Raw genomic sequence first — 18,592 nt, 5'->3', positions numbered from 1 at the left:
GGTATGAAAAGATTTGCTAACTTGATCACTATTTATCATTTGCAATGTGAATAACAAAAACAAAGGTGCCTTCCCAGGAATGACCTTGATGGCACAAATCCCTCACGTCTCTCACCTTCTGGCCCCTCCTCCTCTTGCTGACATGTGGACCAGGTTCTGACCTTGGCCAAGAGCTTCTGCCGCCACTGTCTCACCAGCTTTCTGTGACACCCCGTGACATGAGGATGTTGAAGGTCAGCAAACCTGAAATTCTCTCCCCTGAGGCCCTGGTGGCTGAGTGGGAGGCCCCAGGGCCCACGGCTCAGAGGAGGCCAAGCCACTATTGGACCTCCGAGCTCCTGAGTCCCAGGTCTTCAAAGGAGCCAAATGGCCAAGATCCACCGGTCAGTCCTCAGTTAAGTATTTCCAATAAGTGCATCAAGGCATGAAGTAGAGTCCTTGTGCAGCAAGAGGAAAGATGAGGGGACACTGAAATAAATGAAAGGCAGTAGCCAAGGGGAGAAACAAGGCACCTGCTGGGTTCCTGAGCCCTTGGCCTTAGCCTTAGGGAAACAAGGGCAACCTGGCTGCAGAGAGGGTCCTCATACTCAGCGTGCTTGGGGATCTTCTCTCTTCCTCATCCAAGACACCTACAGCCAGTACTGTTTTCGGAGTGATGTCAGACGGGGGCTCTCTGAAACAACAGACAACTGGCCCAGTGGAAAGTGGAGAGCGCCTCGGAACCGAGCTTCCCAAGTCTCTCCTCCCAACCCCTTGGGAGAGATTCATTTAAAATAAATAAAACTGACTTAATTTATTTTATTATTTAAAAAATATATTACATTATTATATTAGTTAAATACAAATTTGAAATGCAGACAACTCAAGGTTACCTCCCTACAGGAATGTCAACACTTTAGAGGCGGCACCTGAAGGAGAGAGTGTACTTTTACACACAGGAAGGGTTCTGGAAACGTGGGATGTCAGGGCCGTGGCACCCAGGGGTTTGGGGTCGGCAGGGGAATTGAGAATGAAGGAAGAAGGGTCCTTTCTGGTGTTTGGCGACTCGGAACTGAGACAGATAAATTTCTCTAAAGGCTTAGCTGCTAACCAGCTCAGTAAGTGGGAAAGGCGACTTCCCCTTTGCGCCTCAGTTTCCCCTCCTGCAGAGGAAACAGATCTTACTGGATCAGTGAATCTCCCCTCTGGCGGCCCTTCCACATTACCTGACGAGGCCTTGAAACACACCAGTGCCCAAGCCAAGGCCAGACCCATGGCGTCGGAATCCTTGAGATGCGGCCCAGGCATCAGGATGTTTTGCAGGCTAATAATTCCAAGTGTTGTCAGGGCTGTGAACTACTAGACAATACGATCTCCCAGGCCCCTTTGAGAAGGCACAGTCTATGAATATGGTTTAATTCCAGCCCCTGTATAACGCTGGTTCTGAGTTTCCTGGTTGCACAATGAGAGGCTTATTCCAGTTCATGCCTGGGCTGACCGTGCGCCACCCACCTTCCTGAAGTCCACCCCACTGAGCCCCAAGTTTGCTTTCCTCTATGCAGAGGGGCAAGGATGATGTAGCCTCCATCACCCCCAGCTGTCCATGTGAATGGCTGCTTGGGGGAAAGGGGAAGTTGAGGGCATCTGGGAAAGGAGTAAGAGGCATGTGACGGTCGATCTGTGGCCTGGACCCCACTATGCCCACCGTCTGCCTTCTGTTCCCAAGGGTGCATGCTCTCCTTAGTGCTAACTGGTTTCCTTATTCACTGGTCCAGTGGTTCTACACTTCCTCTGGCTCTTACCACCAAGGGGTCATCCAAGTAGGTCAAAGAAGAGGAAATGGAAACGCAAGGAAGGGATTGGGTGGGGGGTTTAATTGTCCCCCGGGACACATGGTCTACTCTAGACAGACTCCCCAGTAACAGAAGAGGGGATGTCCTAACAGTGCAAACAGGCCCGGCTTCCTGAAGGCCAAGCTAGCAAACCAGAAAAGGGAACGTGGTTACTTACTGGATCCTGTTACTGTCGACTGAGTCCCTAATATGAGCTGACACCGTGCCAGGTACTTCCTGCATGTTTATTTCACTGCACTATCCTGGTGTCATTCTGCCCATTTTACAGATGAGGAAACAAAAGGATAGGGAGATGAAACGACTTGATTCAAATCACACAGCCAGTAACTGGCAAGAGACATTCCAAGCCCAGTCTGCCTAATCTGGCATGAAAGGAAAAACAGATCTGCTAGGTCAAATCCAGGGTTCCATGTGAGATTTATACTCATTCTCTATCCTCTTAAATCTGCAGGTGCATGGTCAGCACCCAGAAATGCAGAAAGGAATGGGAACGTTCTGCAGCAGGATTAAAGAAGGGGATGTGAGTCCTTTCTCCTCTCCCCAGAAAGACTGCAGAGGAAACAGGAGCTTAAAACTTTAGTTGGCATCTGGGCTGTGCCTACCACAGGATGGCCTGTGGGACTGTGGACTAAGTCATTTCAACTCTCTGAGACTCCATCTCCTCCTCATTTGAAAAAAAAAAAAAGAAGAAGGAGGAGGAAAAGGAGGTGATGTGCACTTCCCAGGGTGTTTGTGAGGGTGAAACTTGCAGACACAAGGCAAGTGCCTCGCACGGTGCCCAGCCCCTTGGAGGCACCCAGGAAGAGCTGGTTTCCTTCCTGCCTTTAAATGTCCTCAACCCATAAAATTAAGACTGACATCTCTGGAAAATCATGCCCAGTAGTAAGAGTGACCCTTATGGAGCACTTCCCCTGTGTGAGCTCATTTAAGGAGTAGGTACGTGGGCTATCCTCACTTTGTAGGTGAGGGAGCTGAAGCCCAGAGGAGTCAACTAGCTTGCCTGAGGTCACACAGCCAGTTAGGGGCAGAGGGGAATTCTCACTTAAGTAACCTGACTGCTAAAACTGGCTTCTAACCCTTGCAACATTCCAGACCCTGGATGCGACTAGGAGAGCTGGGGGCGAGCCGTGTTAATATATGGACCCCTTGAATCCTATCCTTGCCTGTTGCAGCAATTCTAAAGTTGGGAAAAGGCAGGCACTCTTTCTGGGGGGTTGGGTGGGTGGTAGGAAGTGGGGGCTGCAGAAGGGAGAACATAAAAAAAAGACTCTTCTGAAGAGCCAGCAAACTCAACAGTCCGACATTTAGAACAAAAGGAAAAAGCGTGGCAAGCCGAGGTGCTGGACGGGATTCAGGTAAATCCCTTTCTCCTTCAGAGCAGGAATTCTGGATCACTAAGGGATGGGGTGGGGGGAGGGCAGCACTTGTGAGGTCCACATTTCACTTATCTAACGCGTCAGGAGAAACTTTAACAAGATTAACTGCTGCTTGGGGCCTCTGCTCCATGGAGCAAATTGAGTCTATTGTTTTGTTTTTCTCCTTCTTTCTTGTTCTTTCCAACTGGAGGGTTTCCGGGAGGGGGCAGCTGGGTATGAGGGGCAGGGGTCTGGATCGTGCCTGGTATGGGACAAAAGCAAAGGAGCGTTTTTCTCCTTCTTTCTCGTTTTTTCCAACCGGAGGGTTTTGGAGAGGGGGCAGTTGGGTATGAGGGGCAGGGGTCTGGATCGTGCCTGGTATGGGACAAAAGCAAAGGAGTGTGTAAGACAGCCCCCCCCCAGCCCCGGACTTGAAAGGGAGCCCAAACTGTTGTGCGCAAAGGCCAGCCTGAGCCTGGGTGGTGGGTCTGGGAGGGGGAAGAGGTGATGGTGTTTATTAGACACGTTCTCTCAGTGCAGGGGGTAAGGCCTGAAGACCGGATGCCTGAGATTAAAACCTAGGTCCTGCCATCCAGGAGCTGTGTCATCCAGCAGCACCCCTCCCTCCCATCTCTGTCTCCCTATCCGGTTACACAGAGAACTGGTATGTATGGGGGTAATCCCTGCGGACCCCTTTTCACTGTGGCCTTAAAGAATTCTTCGGTTCTAAAGACCCCTCCCCATTATTGGTGGGCCCCTAGGAGAAGCCTGCACACGGGCACTTTCTAACTTTGGCTTTGTTTTTGTCTGCATAAGCCTTTCCCTTTTTATTTATTAATATATATATTTTTTTCTTCTTCCCTTTTGGCAAAATAAAAGGCATGTTTTCTGAGCTTCAGAAGCACGCTGCTCCTTCACTCCTTCCCTCTGCCTCTCCGAGCGCCTGTCTGAACTGGTGTCAGTGAAGTTTGAACCGGGGCAGAAATAGCATCCCGGGCGGATCTGGGAGCACAGCCCGCCTACCAGGAGCGGCAAGGCCTGCCTCTGCCAGACGACAGACCCGGTTAACAGCACCGTAAAATTAGACCTTTACGAAACCCAATTGAATCCTGCAGCAAAGAGTGATGTAAGGCAGCCTGGCCTGACAGCAAGGCAGCAACCCTCTGCCTGAAATAGCAGCGCGGTCCCTGCTGAGAGATGCCTGCTCTCTCAAGATAGGGGACCAGGGATTCCTACGAAAGTGGCGACGCCCAGCCAGAGGGAGCCAGCAGAGGTCAGGCAGCACACTGGGCACCCGAGGTCGCGGCGAGGAGGACGTGGCTTGGCACCAGCATCCAAGCGACCCACCTAGGGCCCTGCCTCTCCCGGCCTGAACTTACACGAAGGAAGGAGCTGAGAAAGTGCTTCTGCAAAGAACCTCTGTTTGTTTGCTTTTTAATTCAAGGAGAAGCAGGTTCTTTTGAGTCCAACAGTCTGTACGGTGCGGAGGATACGCAGAATGAGTCTTTTCTGGCTCGGGGCCAGGTGTTTACACACCGCCAATTCTGGCTCAGACTCAACTAGGGGAGGAAAAAAAAATCCACCAGAATCCTCAGGAGAAAAGCTCCTGGCTTTCTGGTGCTACACGACAGCAGTGCCTTTTCTTTCCTTCTTTCTTTCTTTCTTTCTTTCTTTCTTTCTTTCTTTCTTTCTTTCCTTTTTTTTTTTTCATTTTGAGAGGAATGTTATTTCCACACATAAAATGGGCCAGGCATTTTATACAAGCAATAATAACCTAACGTCCCCCATCCAATTAAAGTATTTTACTGCACAATCTTTGTGTGAAAGAGTGAATGAGTGCTCAAGAGAACGCGTGTGAAGAGAGGCTCCTTGTCTGAATTACAGACATTTATAAAGCAGGCTCCTGTGGAATCCCAGGTGTTATGTATATATGTGTGTGTGTATAGATATATACACATACACGCATATATAATTTTTTAAGACGTATTTACTACCTTTTCATTGATGATACCTATGTCACCCTGGGTCTTTCCCTCTGGAGGGGAAAGCATTCCAAATCACTAGCATGACAGGTACAGCTTAGGAAAAATCAGATCTACTCATTTTTTTTTTATCATCTCCAAGCAGCAGGCTCTGTGCTTTCCAAAAGAGAAGTAAACATACCACGGCTCTGAACTGTCACCATCATCATTATTATAAATAACATTTTATCTCTATTCTACAGTATAACCCCCTCTAGGTGCCTAGGACCTTGGGGGCTAAAAGTGAATGAGCTCAGTTTCCCTCTCCTTGGGGTGGGGGGAACCGAGGGAAAAAAAAACAGCATGCGATGACGTCAGATGTGGGGGAAAGTCACTTTCTTGCTCTGGGTTTGGGAGCGGGAGACCGGGAGCTTTGGGGGCAGATTCTTGGTAATAGCCTCGGAGTTTGGGTACCTTGAAATGGGCTTCAGGTAAAGAGAACAGCGTCGGCACATTTGAGAAAGTCCACGGGCAAGACAGAAAGCAGCAGAACTGCCGGAAGAACTCACAGCTTTCCCTTCGAAGAAAGTGTGTGTGGAAGGGGGTGGGATCACGAACCGCCTCCACATGTTTCCTGGCTGCAGCGAAGGGGGAACCCCTACTCTCACTTTAAGACGTCCTAGGACACGGCAAGATTGTTTGTGCAGGAAGGGAATCTCCCAGTCTCAGTCTGAAGAGGCAAAACTTTCCTTCTCTCCTCCATCGCCGCCCCCCCCCCGCCCCCCAGTTGTATTAAAGGCATTGCCACAGATTCATTTAGAGGGAGAAAAATGGATGTTGGAGCATTTCTAAGGTTTGCAGCCCTCACAAAGTGTCCGGTTTCACTATGGGCTTTGCTGTGGAACAAGGAAGGGGAGGGTAAGGAGGGAGAACTCAAATTCATGACGGGCTCGTAAAAGTCCCAAATGAGGAAAGTGCCCCGTTTCGCAGCCTAGTTGGGGAAGACTGGTTGGGTGTGCATTAGGAAGGTCTTGCCCCAGCCCGGAGTGACAAGCAGCGGGCTTTTAAGGCGAGGGCATGGGACGTGTGTGTGTGTGTGTGTGTGTGTGTGCATGTGTGTGTGGCAGGGGAGAAGGGGGTGCATCTCACAGGCAGGCATCAAGCAGAGAACAACTTTGGGGCACTTTGAGGACTTCTAAGTCCTGCGTATCATAACAACCCTGTCCTTGTAGGCTTTCGGGGTAACGGGGCTAAGTGAAGAGAGAGGTCACCTCCATTAAAAAGTCAAACCAATGATCCCCCTAGCCTCTTTTCACATGCATCCCAACTGGGTCATCCTCCCCGCCATCCCAGAGACAGTACGTCTGACCATCTCCAACACGATGTACGTGCAGCAGGCTCCCCAGGGACCAGCCCTCACTGACTGCGGGTCTCGGGCCTCCTGGAGCGCTCCCTGCGCTCCTCCCAGGGGGGCGAGGCGCGAAGCCTTCCGAGTGCGCCCATTCCGCAGATGGGGCAAAGTGAGGTTCCAAGCTCACCCCGGGTGCCTTGGCGCCTCCGGCCCGGCGGTTCCCGCACGGACACACCCGCAAGCCCCCAGCCGGCCCGCCACCCGAGCCCGGGCACCCCGCCGGGGAGCCCTCGCCTACCTGTGATCACCGCCGGAGACCTCTGGCCCCCCTCCGCTCGCAGCCACACTTGCAGCGTGAACGCGTCCCGGGGCAGCTCGAGGTCGGCCCGGAGGCGCAGCTGCTCGCCTCGCCCGCTGAAATAGAGCGCCCGGCTCGGCGGGCTCGGCTCCTCGGCGGCGCCCCTCGCCTCCCGCTGCTGCCGCCGCCGGGGGACGCGCACGGCTTCCCAGGCACCGCCCGGCGGCGGCGGCGGCGGCGGCGGCGGCGAGGCGCGGCGGCCGCGGGCCGCCCGGGTGGCGCAGGTGGCCGGGCCGGCGGCGGGGCGCGGGGGGCGGCCCGCCCGCGGGTCTCTCCGGGCCCGGCGGGGGCGCTCGGCCAGCCCGCAGCCCAGCGCGGCGCTCAGCAGCCCCAGGCGCAGCACCCAACTCCAGAGCCGCATGTCCGACGGTCCCCCCCGCCCCCCCTTCGCCCCTGCACCGCCGCCCGGAGCTGCCAGCTTTGGGAGCCTCGGCGCCTCGACTTTCTTCGCTTCTTCACCCTTCTTGGGCGAGCCCCCCCTTCCACTTGCTTTTTTCTTTTCTTTCTCGCTTCCCTCCTCAAGGTGTGTGCTCCACTCCCCCCACCTTTGAAAAATACAGCCCAACTCCTCCTGGTTGGCAATTAATTTCTCTCCCCGCTCCTTTATCTGCCTTATTTCCCCCCTCTAACAGCTGGTTGCCTTCCTCCTTGTTTTATTTCATTTTATTTTATATGATTTCTCTCTCTTCTAAAAAAAAAAAAAAGCTCCTCTAAGACACTGATCCGCTGAATTCCCTCCCCCCCAAAGATGCTCTAATTTATTTATTTTTTGCGTCCTTTATAACACAAGCCACAGCCCCCTTCTCCCCCCCCCCAGTCCCCCCTCCCCTCCCTCCTTCTTCACAAAATGAAAGGAAAGAGGGGGGAAAAAGCCCTCAGAAGATGAGTAAACAAGCGTATGCTAATCTGCTCCCGAGCGCTCCACCTTCCCAATTGAATGAGTCCCTGTTAAAACTGCGGGGATCATGACTAATCAATCAGTTTGGAGAGGCCGAGCTACCCAGCCTTCCTCCACTTCGCCGGTTGCCTCCTCCGTTCCCGCTTCTCCACCCCCTCCTTTTTTTTTTTTTTTTTTTTTTTTAAGAAGACAATCTTAAAGTAACAATTTAATGAAATTCTGTACACACCCCCTTACGGTCCTCCCAGCTCTCCTCATTCCTGCTCAAAACACACATTCCTGTTTTTGTTTTGTTTTGCTTGCTTTTTTTTCCCCTCCTTCACCACCCACCCACCACCCCCCTTATTATTATTTTTTTTTTTTTTTCCCCTCCTGGCAGGAGAAAAATCTCTCTCTTCTCTCAGGATCCCCTTTGCACTTTGCTGGTAAACCTCATCCTTCTGTGTAGCACAGAAAGGGTCTTGAAACTTGATTCTCTGAATTTTTTGTAATGCTGTCTCTCTCTTTCTCCCTCTCTCTCACTCTCATCTCCCTCCCTTCCTCCCTCCCTCTTCCTCTCTCTTCCCTTTTCTCCCCCTCTCCACTGGCTTTCTCTCTTTCCTCTTTCCTTCCTCCTTTCCCCTCTCTTTTGCCTTCCCTATTCCTTAAAGTTATGCAATGGTGAATGTCCCCTCTCTTCCCTGAGCCCCCAATGCTGCTGGCTTCAGCTGGTCCAAATGTTGTCTCCAAAATCCTCACGGAATCATCAGGAACAACCAGAGGAAAGACGTTTTCCAAGGCATTTGCCTTTCCAAAGCTACACTCCGCACAACTAGGTCTCTAAATACTCCTGAATACTCTTAAAAATATTCTATTGGCTGCTAGAAATTATTGTGGTTTTATATTTAAAAATGAGAAAAAAAATATTAATTTGCCTGCTTTGTTGCAACCTAAGAAATTCAGGGTTTCTGACACTGTACAAGTCACAGGTAAGGGTCTGACCATTTGCTGCTTTGTAGATCTGTTTTGAACTGGGACATATATGTAATATATTTTTGTTCTCTTTTTTCCCCCCTCTTTATGGAACTCAAAAGCTCCCCCTTATGGCAAAACAGTTCTTTTTTTTTTTTTCTTCTAAGTGTTTAAGAAGTCAAAATGAGTTAGCAGTGGTGAATTACAAATTATTAATTACCAACATATTCAAATAACGTAGTGATAAAAATATGCTGTGTGAGGTTTGCATGTGGATAGCATGCTAGGAGCCTAAGGTGAAATTAGGTCCGTTAACCAGGACTTTCCTCCCCATGCACTCCTGTCCTCAGGGCTGCTCCAGATCCTTCTGAAGAGCTGGGATCATTCTCGCACACTTCAGGGAGAGTGAACAGCAGTGGAGAATATGTGTTGGTAAAAGTATGCAGATTTGTAGAATGAGCAAATGACTCAGACATCCCCTCTATAAAAGCCGGAATGTGGTATGCAGGGATTACGGCACTATTCTGAAAACAGGAGATCCTAGATTCAGATCTTCTTGGTTTGGGAAGAACTTGCCATATGGTCTTAGGCCAAGAATGTTTGAACTTGGTTTCTCCAGTTATAAAAGGAAAATGGCATTATATTAGATGTGTTTCCAGGATGAAAGGAAAAGATCTTTGGGGGTACCATGCCATGGATATGGAATGTGCCTAAGCAAATCGTTCACTTTCTGCAATTCCAAGTCATCTATGAAAGTCATGAAGTTGGCATTCAATAAAAAAAGAAGAAAAAAAGAGGTCTGTGTTGAACTACATGAATTACATCCTGCAAAATCCCCCTCTTTCCCCATAGAGGTTGGAACACGACTACTGATTCTCTTCAACCGTGGCACTTAGGCATTGGAAAGCTGTATTTCTTCCAGGGGCTTCTAAGTCATTGTATACAATAGTTCTGAATATTCATAGACGTTTGGGATTTTGTCAACTTTCCCACAAAGAAGAGTCATAACATGAGAGAGAGCATTCTGAGTCCCCAATCACTCCACCACAAGTCAGTGTTCTGTCCTCCGTGGGCCACTTTGGTTCACCAGCCTCCCGCTTCCCAAACTTTACAATGGGACTCTCTCACAAATTCATCTTGAGAATAAAATACGCTCTGGGTTATAATACTTTGTAAACTGTGAAAACGCTATTTGAATACGATTTTCTCTACCGTTGTTGTCAAGTGCCAAGTGCCCTTCAGGTTCTTAAAGACAAATGAAAGTCCGTGAGGCCAGGTTTTCATTTCTCCCGTGTGGCAGATGCAAAGATAAAGGGACAGGTCCAAGTCTCAGAGCTCCTGAGCTTTTGATCTCAGTCCCTGAGTGCAATGGGGCAACTGGCAAAGACTTCTGCTGGTCTTACTATTGAACATACATTTATTATACTGTCCCACCTGTCTTGGAAGCCGCTTTGCCTTTCAAACGTGCATGTATACATGTGTTTGCTTTTAACTGAGTGACTAGGACTGCATGAATTGTAACCCTTGGTTTATGACCCGCCCTAACCACCATGGTCTATGCATGCTCTTATTTATTTATTTATTTATATGTAATACACTATATCACCTGCTGCTCTCCTTCTTTTACTCCATCCCTTGGTCTTTCAAGGATCGGTCCCCTGTCTTTGCGTCGTTTGTAGTCACAGAGCAATCATCTGAAGGTTAGGGGACTTGGGTTCTCATTCTGACTGGTATGGGATCTTTGACCGGTTTGCTCTTATGTAAAATGAAAGCACAGGAGAAGGTAGTTAAGATCACCTACAAATCTCAAGTGTAATGGAGGCCCCAATTATTGGATCATGTCAGTAATTCCCATTGAATTATCCCATATTTGGTCAATTCCATCCCACCTACCACCCAAGGAGTTCCTTGTTTCTGGGAACTACCCAGAAAACTACCTTTTAGAACAAAAACACTTTTGTGCCTCCACTCTAAGGATACACGTCTTCATTATTCATTGTATTTGGTAATAACAAAAAGCAAGAGATTTTGCCAGGGAGGGTGTAAAGGTCTATGCAAAGTTAGGAGAGTAACATCTAGGTGGAGTCCTAAAGTTTGGAAAGGTTTGAATGAGTAACAGTGGTTCAAAGTACACATCTCAGAGTCATTATGTCCTGGGTTCCTACGACCTTCAGCAAGTTGCTGAATTTCTCTGAGTCTCAGTGACCTTATCACAGAGCTGCCTTGAGGACAATGGACTGTGTGACATAGTAGGTGCTCAGTAAATGAGCACCCTCTCTTCCTTTCTAAAGATCTAAATTGTATGACCCTCGGGGTTTGTGTCACCTCTCATCTCCAGCTGAGCCCCACCTACTTCTTACTCCAAGCCAGGATTATGCTCACCTCAGAATTCCTAGGCAAGCATGGTCTGTGGGGTGGAATCTGTAACTCCATGAGATAGGATCCTGTATTGTTCTCCCGTGTCCTGTTTATATCTTTCTTTCAAGATTAGAACCCTCCCAGGTCAAGGATCTTCAGGAGCTAGTTCTGTTACTGCACCCCTCCCCCATCAGCCCAAAGGGCTCCCTCCTCTGGACTCTCACAGAACTTCCTCCGAAGTTGAATTTTGCTGGGCACATCCCCAAACCCATCCACCACACTTAATGACATATCTGCTGGTCTCCCCTTTCCCTGTGGGACAAAGACTCTGTTACATTCATATTTGTGTTTCCCCAAATGATGCTTAGCCTAGCACTTTGTACATAGCTGCTGCTTCAGAACCATTCAATTGAATGATTCCATAGATATGGAGCATATTTGGAGTAAAGGAAATTGGATTCAGATCTTCTCTTCGCTTAAATAACAATTCAACAACAGTTTACCTCTGTTGAATGCACATGACATTCCAAGCAATATTTAAATGCTTTTTCTAGGAATGATTCTATTTAATCCTCATACCAAGCCTACAGAGGAGGCCGAATAACCATCCCATTTTACAGGAGGGGGAGGGGAAGGGCAAACCAAAACCTGAATCACAGAGACTAAATAATCACAGAGACTACGTGGGGAGCCCAGCCAATCTGGGTCTAGCACTCTGTGTTCTAGCTCCAGGGGTTAGGAGGAATCACTTAACCTTTTGAATCTCATTTTTCATTTTTATAGATTTCACGGGGTTATCTGGGAGATTAAATGAGATGATGGATATCATGTTGCACAGTGGCTAGTACATGTCAGCGGGTGCTAGATAAATATTAGCTTCCTTACTTCCTCCCCAACAGTACTTGGATTATATTAATTTAACATCCAGACTAGAGTTGATGACTGCAAGTATGATGCCAGTAGTAATAACAACCTGTCCGTATTGTACACCTACTATGTGTTAGATACTAAGTTTTAACTTTTCTCTTCACAGGACTAGGAGCAAGGTTTTGACTCCGCTCGTATCTAAATTGCTCGGCAGCTTTCTATCATTCTGTCTTCTTAACTCAGATTAGAAAAATAAACTAATTTTCAGCCCTGAGGTTTTGTTTTTGTTTTTGTTTTTGTTTTTAGCATCTCCAAGCTCTGTCTGAAAAAAATTAAGTCTGTGGTTAATCACTGCCTGTTCTACAAAGCCACAGCAAAAAGAGAGCCAGTCATCACACTATTTCCTGAGGTGGGGGTACAGGGGAAAGGGTTACGGACCACTCTGGCTGGGCTCGAGGTGTTTTCCTTTGTATTTCTTGAAGCTTTGTGTCCATAAGTAGGTGACACTGAAGTGAACTGGAGCCCTCTCAGTCTTCCTGCAGGCATATGACTGGAAGCTGAAACAGCAACTTCTATCATCTAACCCTGTCCTCGGACTAGTGCCAACGATCTCCACTTTGTCCGACTCAGGTGCCCAAGGCATTTCTTAAGCTTTGAATTTTAGTTGATGAGGAAGATCACTGCCTGAAACTGTGATTTTAATTTATACCAAAACATGATTTTATAAATTTTATTTTTAGTCTAGCAATTGTAATAACTAGCTATAATTTATCATGAAAGACTCTCTTGGGTGGTTACACATACCATTTAATGTACAAAACCATTATCTCTATAGTTTTTCTTATCCCCATTTTGCATTTTTTTAAACGTGTCTCAGGTTAGATTTTATGGCACGTTTGAACCTAAGTCTATCTCACTCCAAAGTCCACATTCTTAACTGACCTGCCTCTAATCTACCTTTAAGCTTCCTATTGTTTTAAATGGGAATAAAATATCTCCATAATCTTGTGGAAGAGGAAGCTTTGTGAGAAAGCAAGAAATGGGCAATGGTGGGCGTTCTCTTCATTCTACCCGTTTTGTTTGATGGAAAATAAAGCGTTTGATAACCCATTCCACTTAATTCCAGGGCAAATGTATTTTGTGGTTTATTGGAGAAGAGGCCTTGAGTCACATAATGAGCATTGCTTCCCTCTCTCTTTTGTCCAGAAATTGCAGAATCACTGTCCAATTGGCCACTTTTTATATCAACTAAGATCGAAGGCGTGCAACTAATTGCTCTTCAGTGAAGTTCTTTCTCATGGGAAATGAATCCAGTGATGTTTTCTGATGAATTCAACTTACCCTAATTAAGAATAACATGACTCGTTAAGCACCTTGCCTAGGCCATGCATGGACTTGTGGGTACCTAGTCTGACAATAACTTGATGAGGTTGGTCTTGCTCTGTTTTAAAATCAAAGGAGATTCAAATTCAAAAAGAGGAAGCGATTTACCCCCAAATCACCTACCTGAAAGATATATGTCCAGATCAAAACTCTAACTTATGTGCTTTTCTCCAATCTAGTGCAAATGTCACCTTCTCCATAACATTATTCTTTATTAAACATTAAAATAAATCATTCCCAGAGGATTATTTAGCTTCCTTTCCTCTCCTATATTGTTGGATTTATGTCCTTGTCTTCTCTTCTGTGCCAGATCTTAAGCATCTCGAGGAGGAGATCTGAGTGTTCTGCCTTTTGAGATCCCCCATGGGGTTAACCCTCTAGGGTTCATGCTGAATAGGAGCTCAGTGAACATTTAGTGAACTCCATGAGACCTCTGTAGCTCCTAGGCATGTGTGACATCTAGAATAATGTTCTGCCTCTTTCATTTACCTTACCTTGAGTTCTTCCAGTTCTTAAAACCCAGTTGAGGGGCGCCTGGGTGGCGCAGTCGGTTAAGTGTCCGACTTCAGCCAGGTCACGATCCCGCGGTCCATGAGTTCGAGCCCCGCATCGGGCTCTGGGCTGATGGCTCAGAGCCTGGAGCCTGTTTCCGATTCTGTGTCTCCCTCTCTCTGCCCCTCCCCCGTTCATGCTCTGTCTCTCTCTGTCCCAAAAATGAATAAAATGTTGAAAAAAAAAATTAAAAAAAAAAAAAACCCAGGTGAAGAAAGTCTTGGTTCTTTCAGGAAAATTTACTCATGCCCTCCTCCAAACAGAATTAATCTCCCCCTCTGCTGAAACTCTCTTATGTCTTCTCTTGAAGCCATTCAACTAGCACTGTCAGGCAGAGCACTGTAGTGATTGCTATTTACCACGTCACGTGGGCATAACCCCACCTAGACAGCATATGGCAGATGATGTTGGTGCATGCCGTACCCAAATGCTGCCATATATATGTATATGTACATTTACATGTACGTGTATATGTATATAGAGGCTATAGAGAGTGCTTTACGGCCTGCTAAATCTAGCGCTCTCCATTTGCAGGTGAAACCTCACAGAAGGGAAAGGGATTCTCCCAAAGTCACACAACCAAACCATTCTTTCTGCCATAATGCTGACCCTTTTATTACATGTGATGCTATTGCATTTATTCATTCAATAGTTGTTTATCAATTATCACTTATGTGCCTGGTATTGTGTCAAGGTCTGTCTAGATGTCTAACATTATCTTTCACTCTTAAATTATTATCTTTTACTTGCAAATTATTACCTTTGTCAGTAATAGTTGAAATTTATTGCTGGCTTATATGTGGTGAGTGCTTACACATTATATCATTTCATCTTTATAACAACCCTAAGAGGCAAGTAATGTAATTACCTCCATTTTACAGAGGTAAAAAAGAGCTTTAGCACCCTGCATGGATTTGTAACATCTGAAATCCAGGTATGCCTGCCTCCAGAGCCCACATTCTTAGCCTTAACTACAGCAATGAGAAATCTGGAAGTTCCTTCCAGACAACTGGAAATTTACTGTGCAGTGCCCCATTCCTGTCCTTGAACTCATGGATGTAGAGAACCAGCAGTGGCCAGCCCTCCACAGTGAAGACAATGGGTAACTCTAGTAAAGTGGACGTTGAGAGAGAATGCCACTCAATTCTGGGAGAAGACAGACATTGACTGACTTGGGCCACATGTGAAAGCACTAATTTTAAACAGTTAATAATAACAGCAACAACAACAACAACAACAACAACAACAACAACAGCCTTAGACAATGGCTTTGTGCTCCCATGGAGAAAGGGGCAAGGGTCATGCTGGGAAATGATCAGTTTCCACTCGGATGTGTTTCTGTGGTGTTCAGTAAGGACCATGAGATGGACTGGACAGGGGAAGAGCTCTTGTAGGTACTAACATCCAGGCTCTGTTCTCACTTTTTTGCCACTCAATTCCTGTGATGCCTCAGACAAGTCCTCACCCTTTCCTTTCCAGGATCTGTCAAAAATTGGGAAGCAGAAAACCAACAGCCCCTGGTCTGACAAACAGAAGACCCCCTCCCTGGCACAGCTGTGCTCGAGGACAACTGTCCATTATATCTTATAGGGTCAAGGCTCTTTCTGATTGGCTGGTGTCTGTCACCTAGTAGCAGTTAACCAGTTCTGAATGCCACCCCGCTTTGCTGACTCACATCTGAGCTTAAAAGGTTGATCATCATCATCATCATCCCAATTCTAGCGGGAATCCTGCTAAGACCCCTGGCTGATGTGCCCCCCCCCCCCGGGAGTCCTTCCCAATCAGTTCTTCTCAGATCCTCGTCAATGCTATAGATGCAATCTGCATTACTGTTCACTACAAGTCAGAATGGTCGGTTTGCTCTTGAGGTCAACTGGGCTCTAAGGTTAGAAGTGGTTCTCTGGACAGCAGCCAGACCTGGCTAGCCCAGGTTTCAACCCACCGAACCATCTCAGTACCTTTCTGAAACTGTCTGGACTACTCCAGCACATATGGTCTCAAAGGAAACACTAACTTATCTTCACGTCCCACATCATTACAATCACCTTTCAGGTGTGCCCAGAAGGATAAGTGGGGAAACCATTGGGTGATTGTCACTGGCCCAAGTCACACAGTGCCTCAGGAGAAGCCAATTTGGACAGAGAGACAAAGTTGAAGAGAAAGTAATGTCTTCAGTGAACCCACACTGGCTTGGTTAGAATCCTGACAGCACGATCACGTGAGTGCAGTAGACTTAACCTGTCTTTTGCACTTAAGTTCCCTCACCAGTAAAATGAGGGCAGAGATTGTACGATCTCCTCTGTATGTTTTCTTTGAGGATTAAATGAGGCGATACGTATTAAGCATAAAGGGCTAGTGGGGGGGGGGTGCACAGTGAATGCCGTGCAAGCTATTCTTTCTACCAAGCTTTCCCCACGCCTTAGCAGCATCACCAGATAAAAATGAATGTCGAATTCTTTAAATGTAAGAATGTGTATCAGTCTCCCATTGAGGACCAAGCACTAGCTAAGTGCCAAGGATTCAACTATGACCCATGTATTATGAGCTTGCCCATCTAACAATAATAGCAGTGAACGCACACCGAGAATCACAGGTGGCTAGTGCTGTTTATGCATGTGCTGCATTAACCTATTCAAATCCTCACAACAAAGTCCTGAGTTAGGTACCATCATTGTCCTCCCTTAACAGAGGAAGACATTGAGACCTAGAAAGAATAAACAATTCAGCTACATTGTTAAGATACGATAACACTGCAAGTCAACCTATGTTCTTAGGTTGAACCTAGTCTTCAACCACTCAGTTACCTATCTCGCTGGAAAGGCAAAGCATTACATAACTGGGGGGAAAAAAACCCTAGTGTGATAGAAACAGGTTGGAATGGTGCACAGAGTGACCTCTGGGGGAAGAGATCAAGAGAGCCCAGGGCAAACTAACAGGAAGGAGTCAAGGAGACTTTTGCTCTGTCTACCGAGTGGCTTCTACTTTTACACTGGAGCCATATGTATGTACAAATTTTAGATATGAAAAAGAGGAAGGAGGGCACCTGGGTGTCTCAGTTGGTTAAGTGTCCAACTTAGGCTCAGGTTCGAGCCCCGCTTGTGAGTCTGTGCTAACAGCTCAGAGCCTAGAGCCTGCTTCAAATTCTGTGTCTCCCTCTCACTCTCTCTCTCTGCCTCTCGCCTGCTCACTCTCTGTCTCCCTCTCTCAAAAATATACATTAAAAAATTTTTTTTAATTAAAAAAGAAAATGAAGAGGAAAATACTTAAAGTTGAATTAGCAACAGAGACTCTTTCTATGACCACTCTATTTCAGGGTTTGCAAAAAGGTTTTTCCATTGCATGATCTCCTTTGAGATTCGGGACCTCCGTACAAAGTGGGAGAGGGGGCAAGAATCTTGACTCGCCCCAGGTTGGAAAGGAGGAGTTTGAAGCTGGGGGGGGCGGGGCAGTGGCTGCCCTAGGATTAAAACAGCTAAGAGGCAGAGAGCCTAGGGTTTCTCATGTGCACCTTGACCAGTGGGCTATTCCATCTTGGCTGGCTAATACAGGTCCCAATCACAGCTGGACACTAAAACACAGTGGCAATAATGAGGATATAGTAACTGAAATTTCTCGGGTGCTCACTAAGTAACTAAATTTCTAGAGTGCTTAGCGTTCTGCTAAGTTTCACCTCATCTGTTCTTCTTGCAACCTATTTGAAGTCAGCACTATTCTTGGTCCCACTTTCCAGACGGGGAGCCTGAGGCTTCCCAAGAGAGGCCAACTGACTCACTGGAGGTTGTGTGAGGGTTTCAGCCAAAGCCAACAGACCACAGAGACTTTGTTCCCAACTACTCTCTGTTAATGTTTCCACATCAGTCATCAGAAGAGGACAGACCCCACCACCCCAGCGTCAAGGCCGACTCCTGAGGAAAACGTCCTCCAACAGTGCACAAGCTGCCCCACCATTATCTACCTGACCATCACAGTATAGATCTGCTCCTCAGTTTCACTGCCTGAGACATGAAAGCAACCAAGCCTCCTTCAACTTCACAGAGGGTGCTTCTAAACATGATGTGACCTACGTACCCAAAGTGCCTGTACAAAGGAGTACCCCTGCAAAAGCAGCTCCCCAGCTTTGCGGTCTTATGTAAATGCCCTCTCTGGCCAAGTAGGATGTAAGGATGTGGAAAAGGTCTTGGAAACAAGCTTGGGTGTAATTCCTGGCTCTGTCACTTACAAGACGCATGCCCCTGGGCAAATTACCTCACCTCTCTCTTGGTCTCCGTTTCCTCATCTGTAAATAGGCTTAAAATTACCTACTTCACAGTGTTATTGTGAGGCACTGAATGAGATAGTGCACTAAAACCCCTGGCAGGGAGCCTGGTCCAGAGTACGTGCTTAGAGACGTGGCTGTCTGTGTTAGGTGTCTGTGTCTCACGCCACACCCAGCCTATTGCCAGTGCTTGGAACCCATGGAATGATAGAGTTACACAACTTTTAAAGGAGCAATTCCAACCACAGATATTTGTTCCAAGGGATCCCATTCTGTCCAAATGGACTCATTCATCCTCAGTCTATATTTCATGAGGGAAAAAGAGAAATGGCATTCTCTATTTTTACTGGAACGTTTTCTTTCTTTCTCCCTTCCTCCCTCCCCCCTCCCCTCTTTCTCTCTCCCTCTTTCTTTTTTAAATTCCCCATTTTCTTTTTAAATTATGTTTTAGGGAACACAACCTGGGAAGTT

General features: G+C 47.1%; 1 protein-coding gene across 1 annotated transcript in view; it reads right to left on the bottom strand.

The window, feature by feature from the left end:
- PAPPA (pappalysin 1) overlaps window positions 1-7,218 on the bottom strand; it is a 238,700-nt gene extending 231,482 nt beyond the window's left edge. The window contains exon 1 of the mRNA XM_047099683.1: window positions 6,798-7,218. Coding sequence (XP_046955639.1) covers window positions 6,798-7,218 — 421 coding nt within the window. The remainder of the gene's footprint in view (window positions 1-6,797) is intronic.
- Window positions 7,219-18,592: the final 11,374 nt, after the last annotated feature.

The sequence above is a fragment of the Lynx rufus genome, unplaced genomic scaffold (genome assembly GCF_022079265.1).
Source record: "Lynx rufus isolate CCGP_SWC_20201006 ecotype Redwood Valley unplaced genomic scaffold, mLynRuf1.p SCAF_10, whole genome shotgun sequence".
Lineage (NCBI taxonomy): Eukaryota > Metazoa > Chordata > Mammalia > Carnivora > Felidae > Lynx > Lynx rufus.
This window is presented reverse-complemented; position numbering and strand designations above follow the sequence as displayed.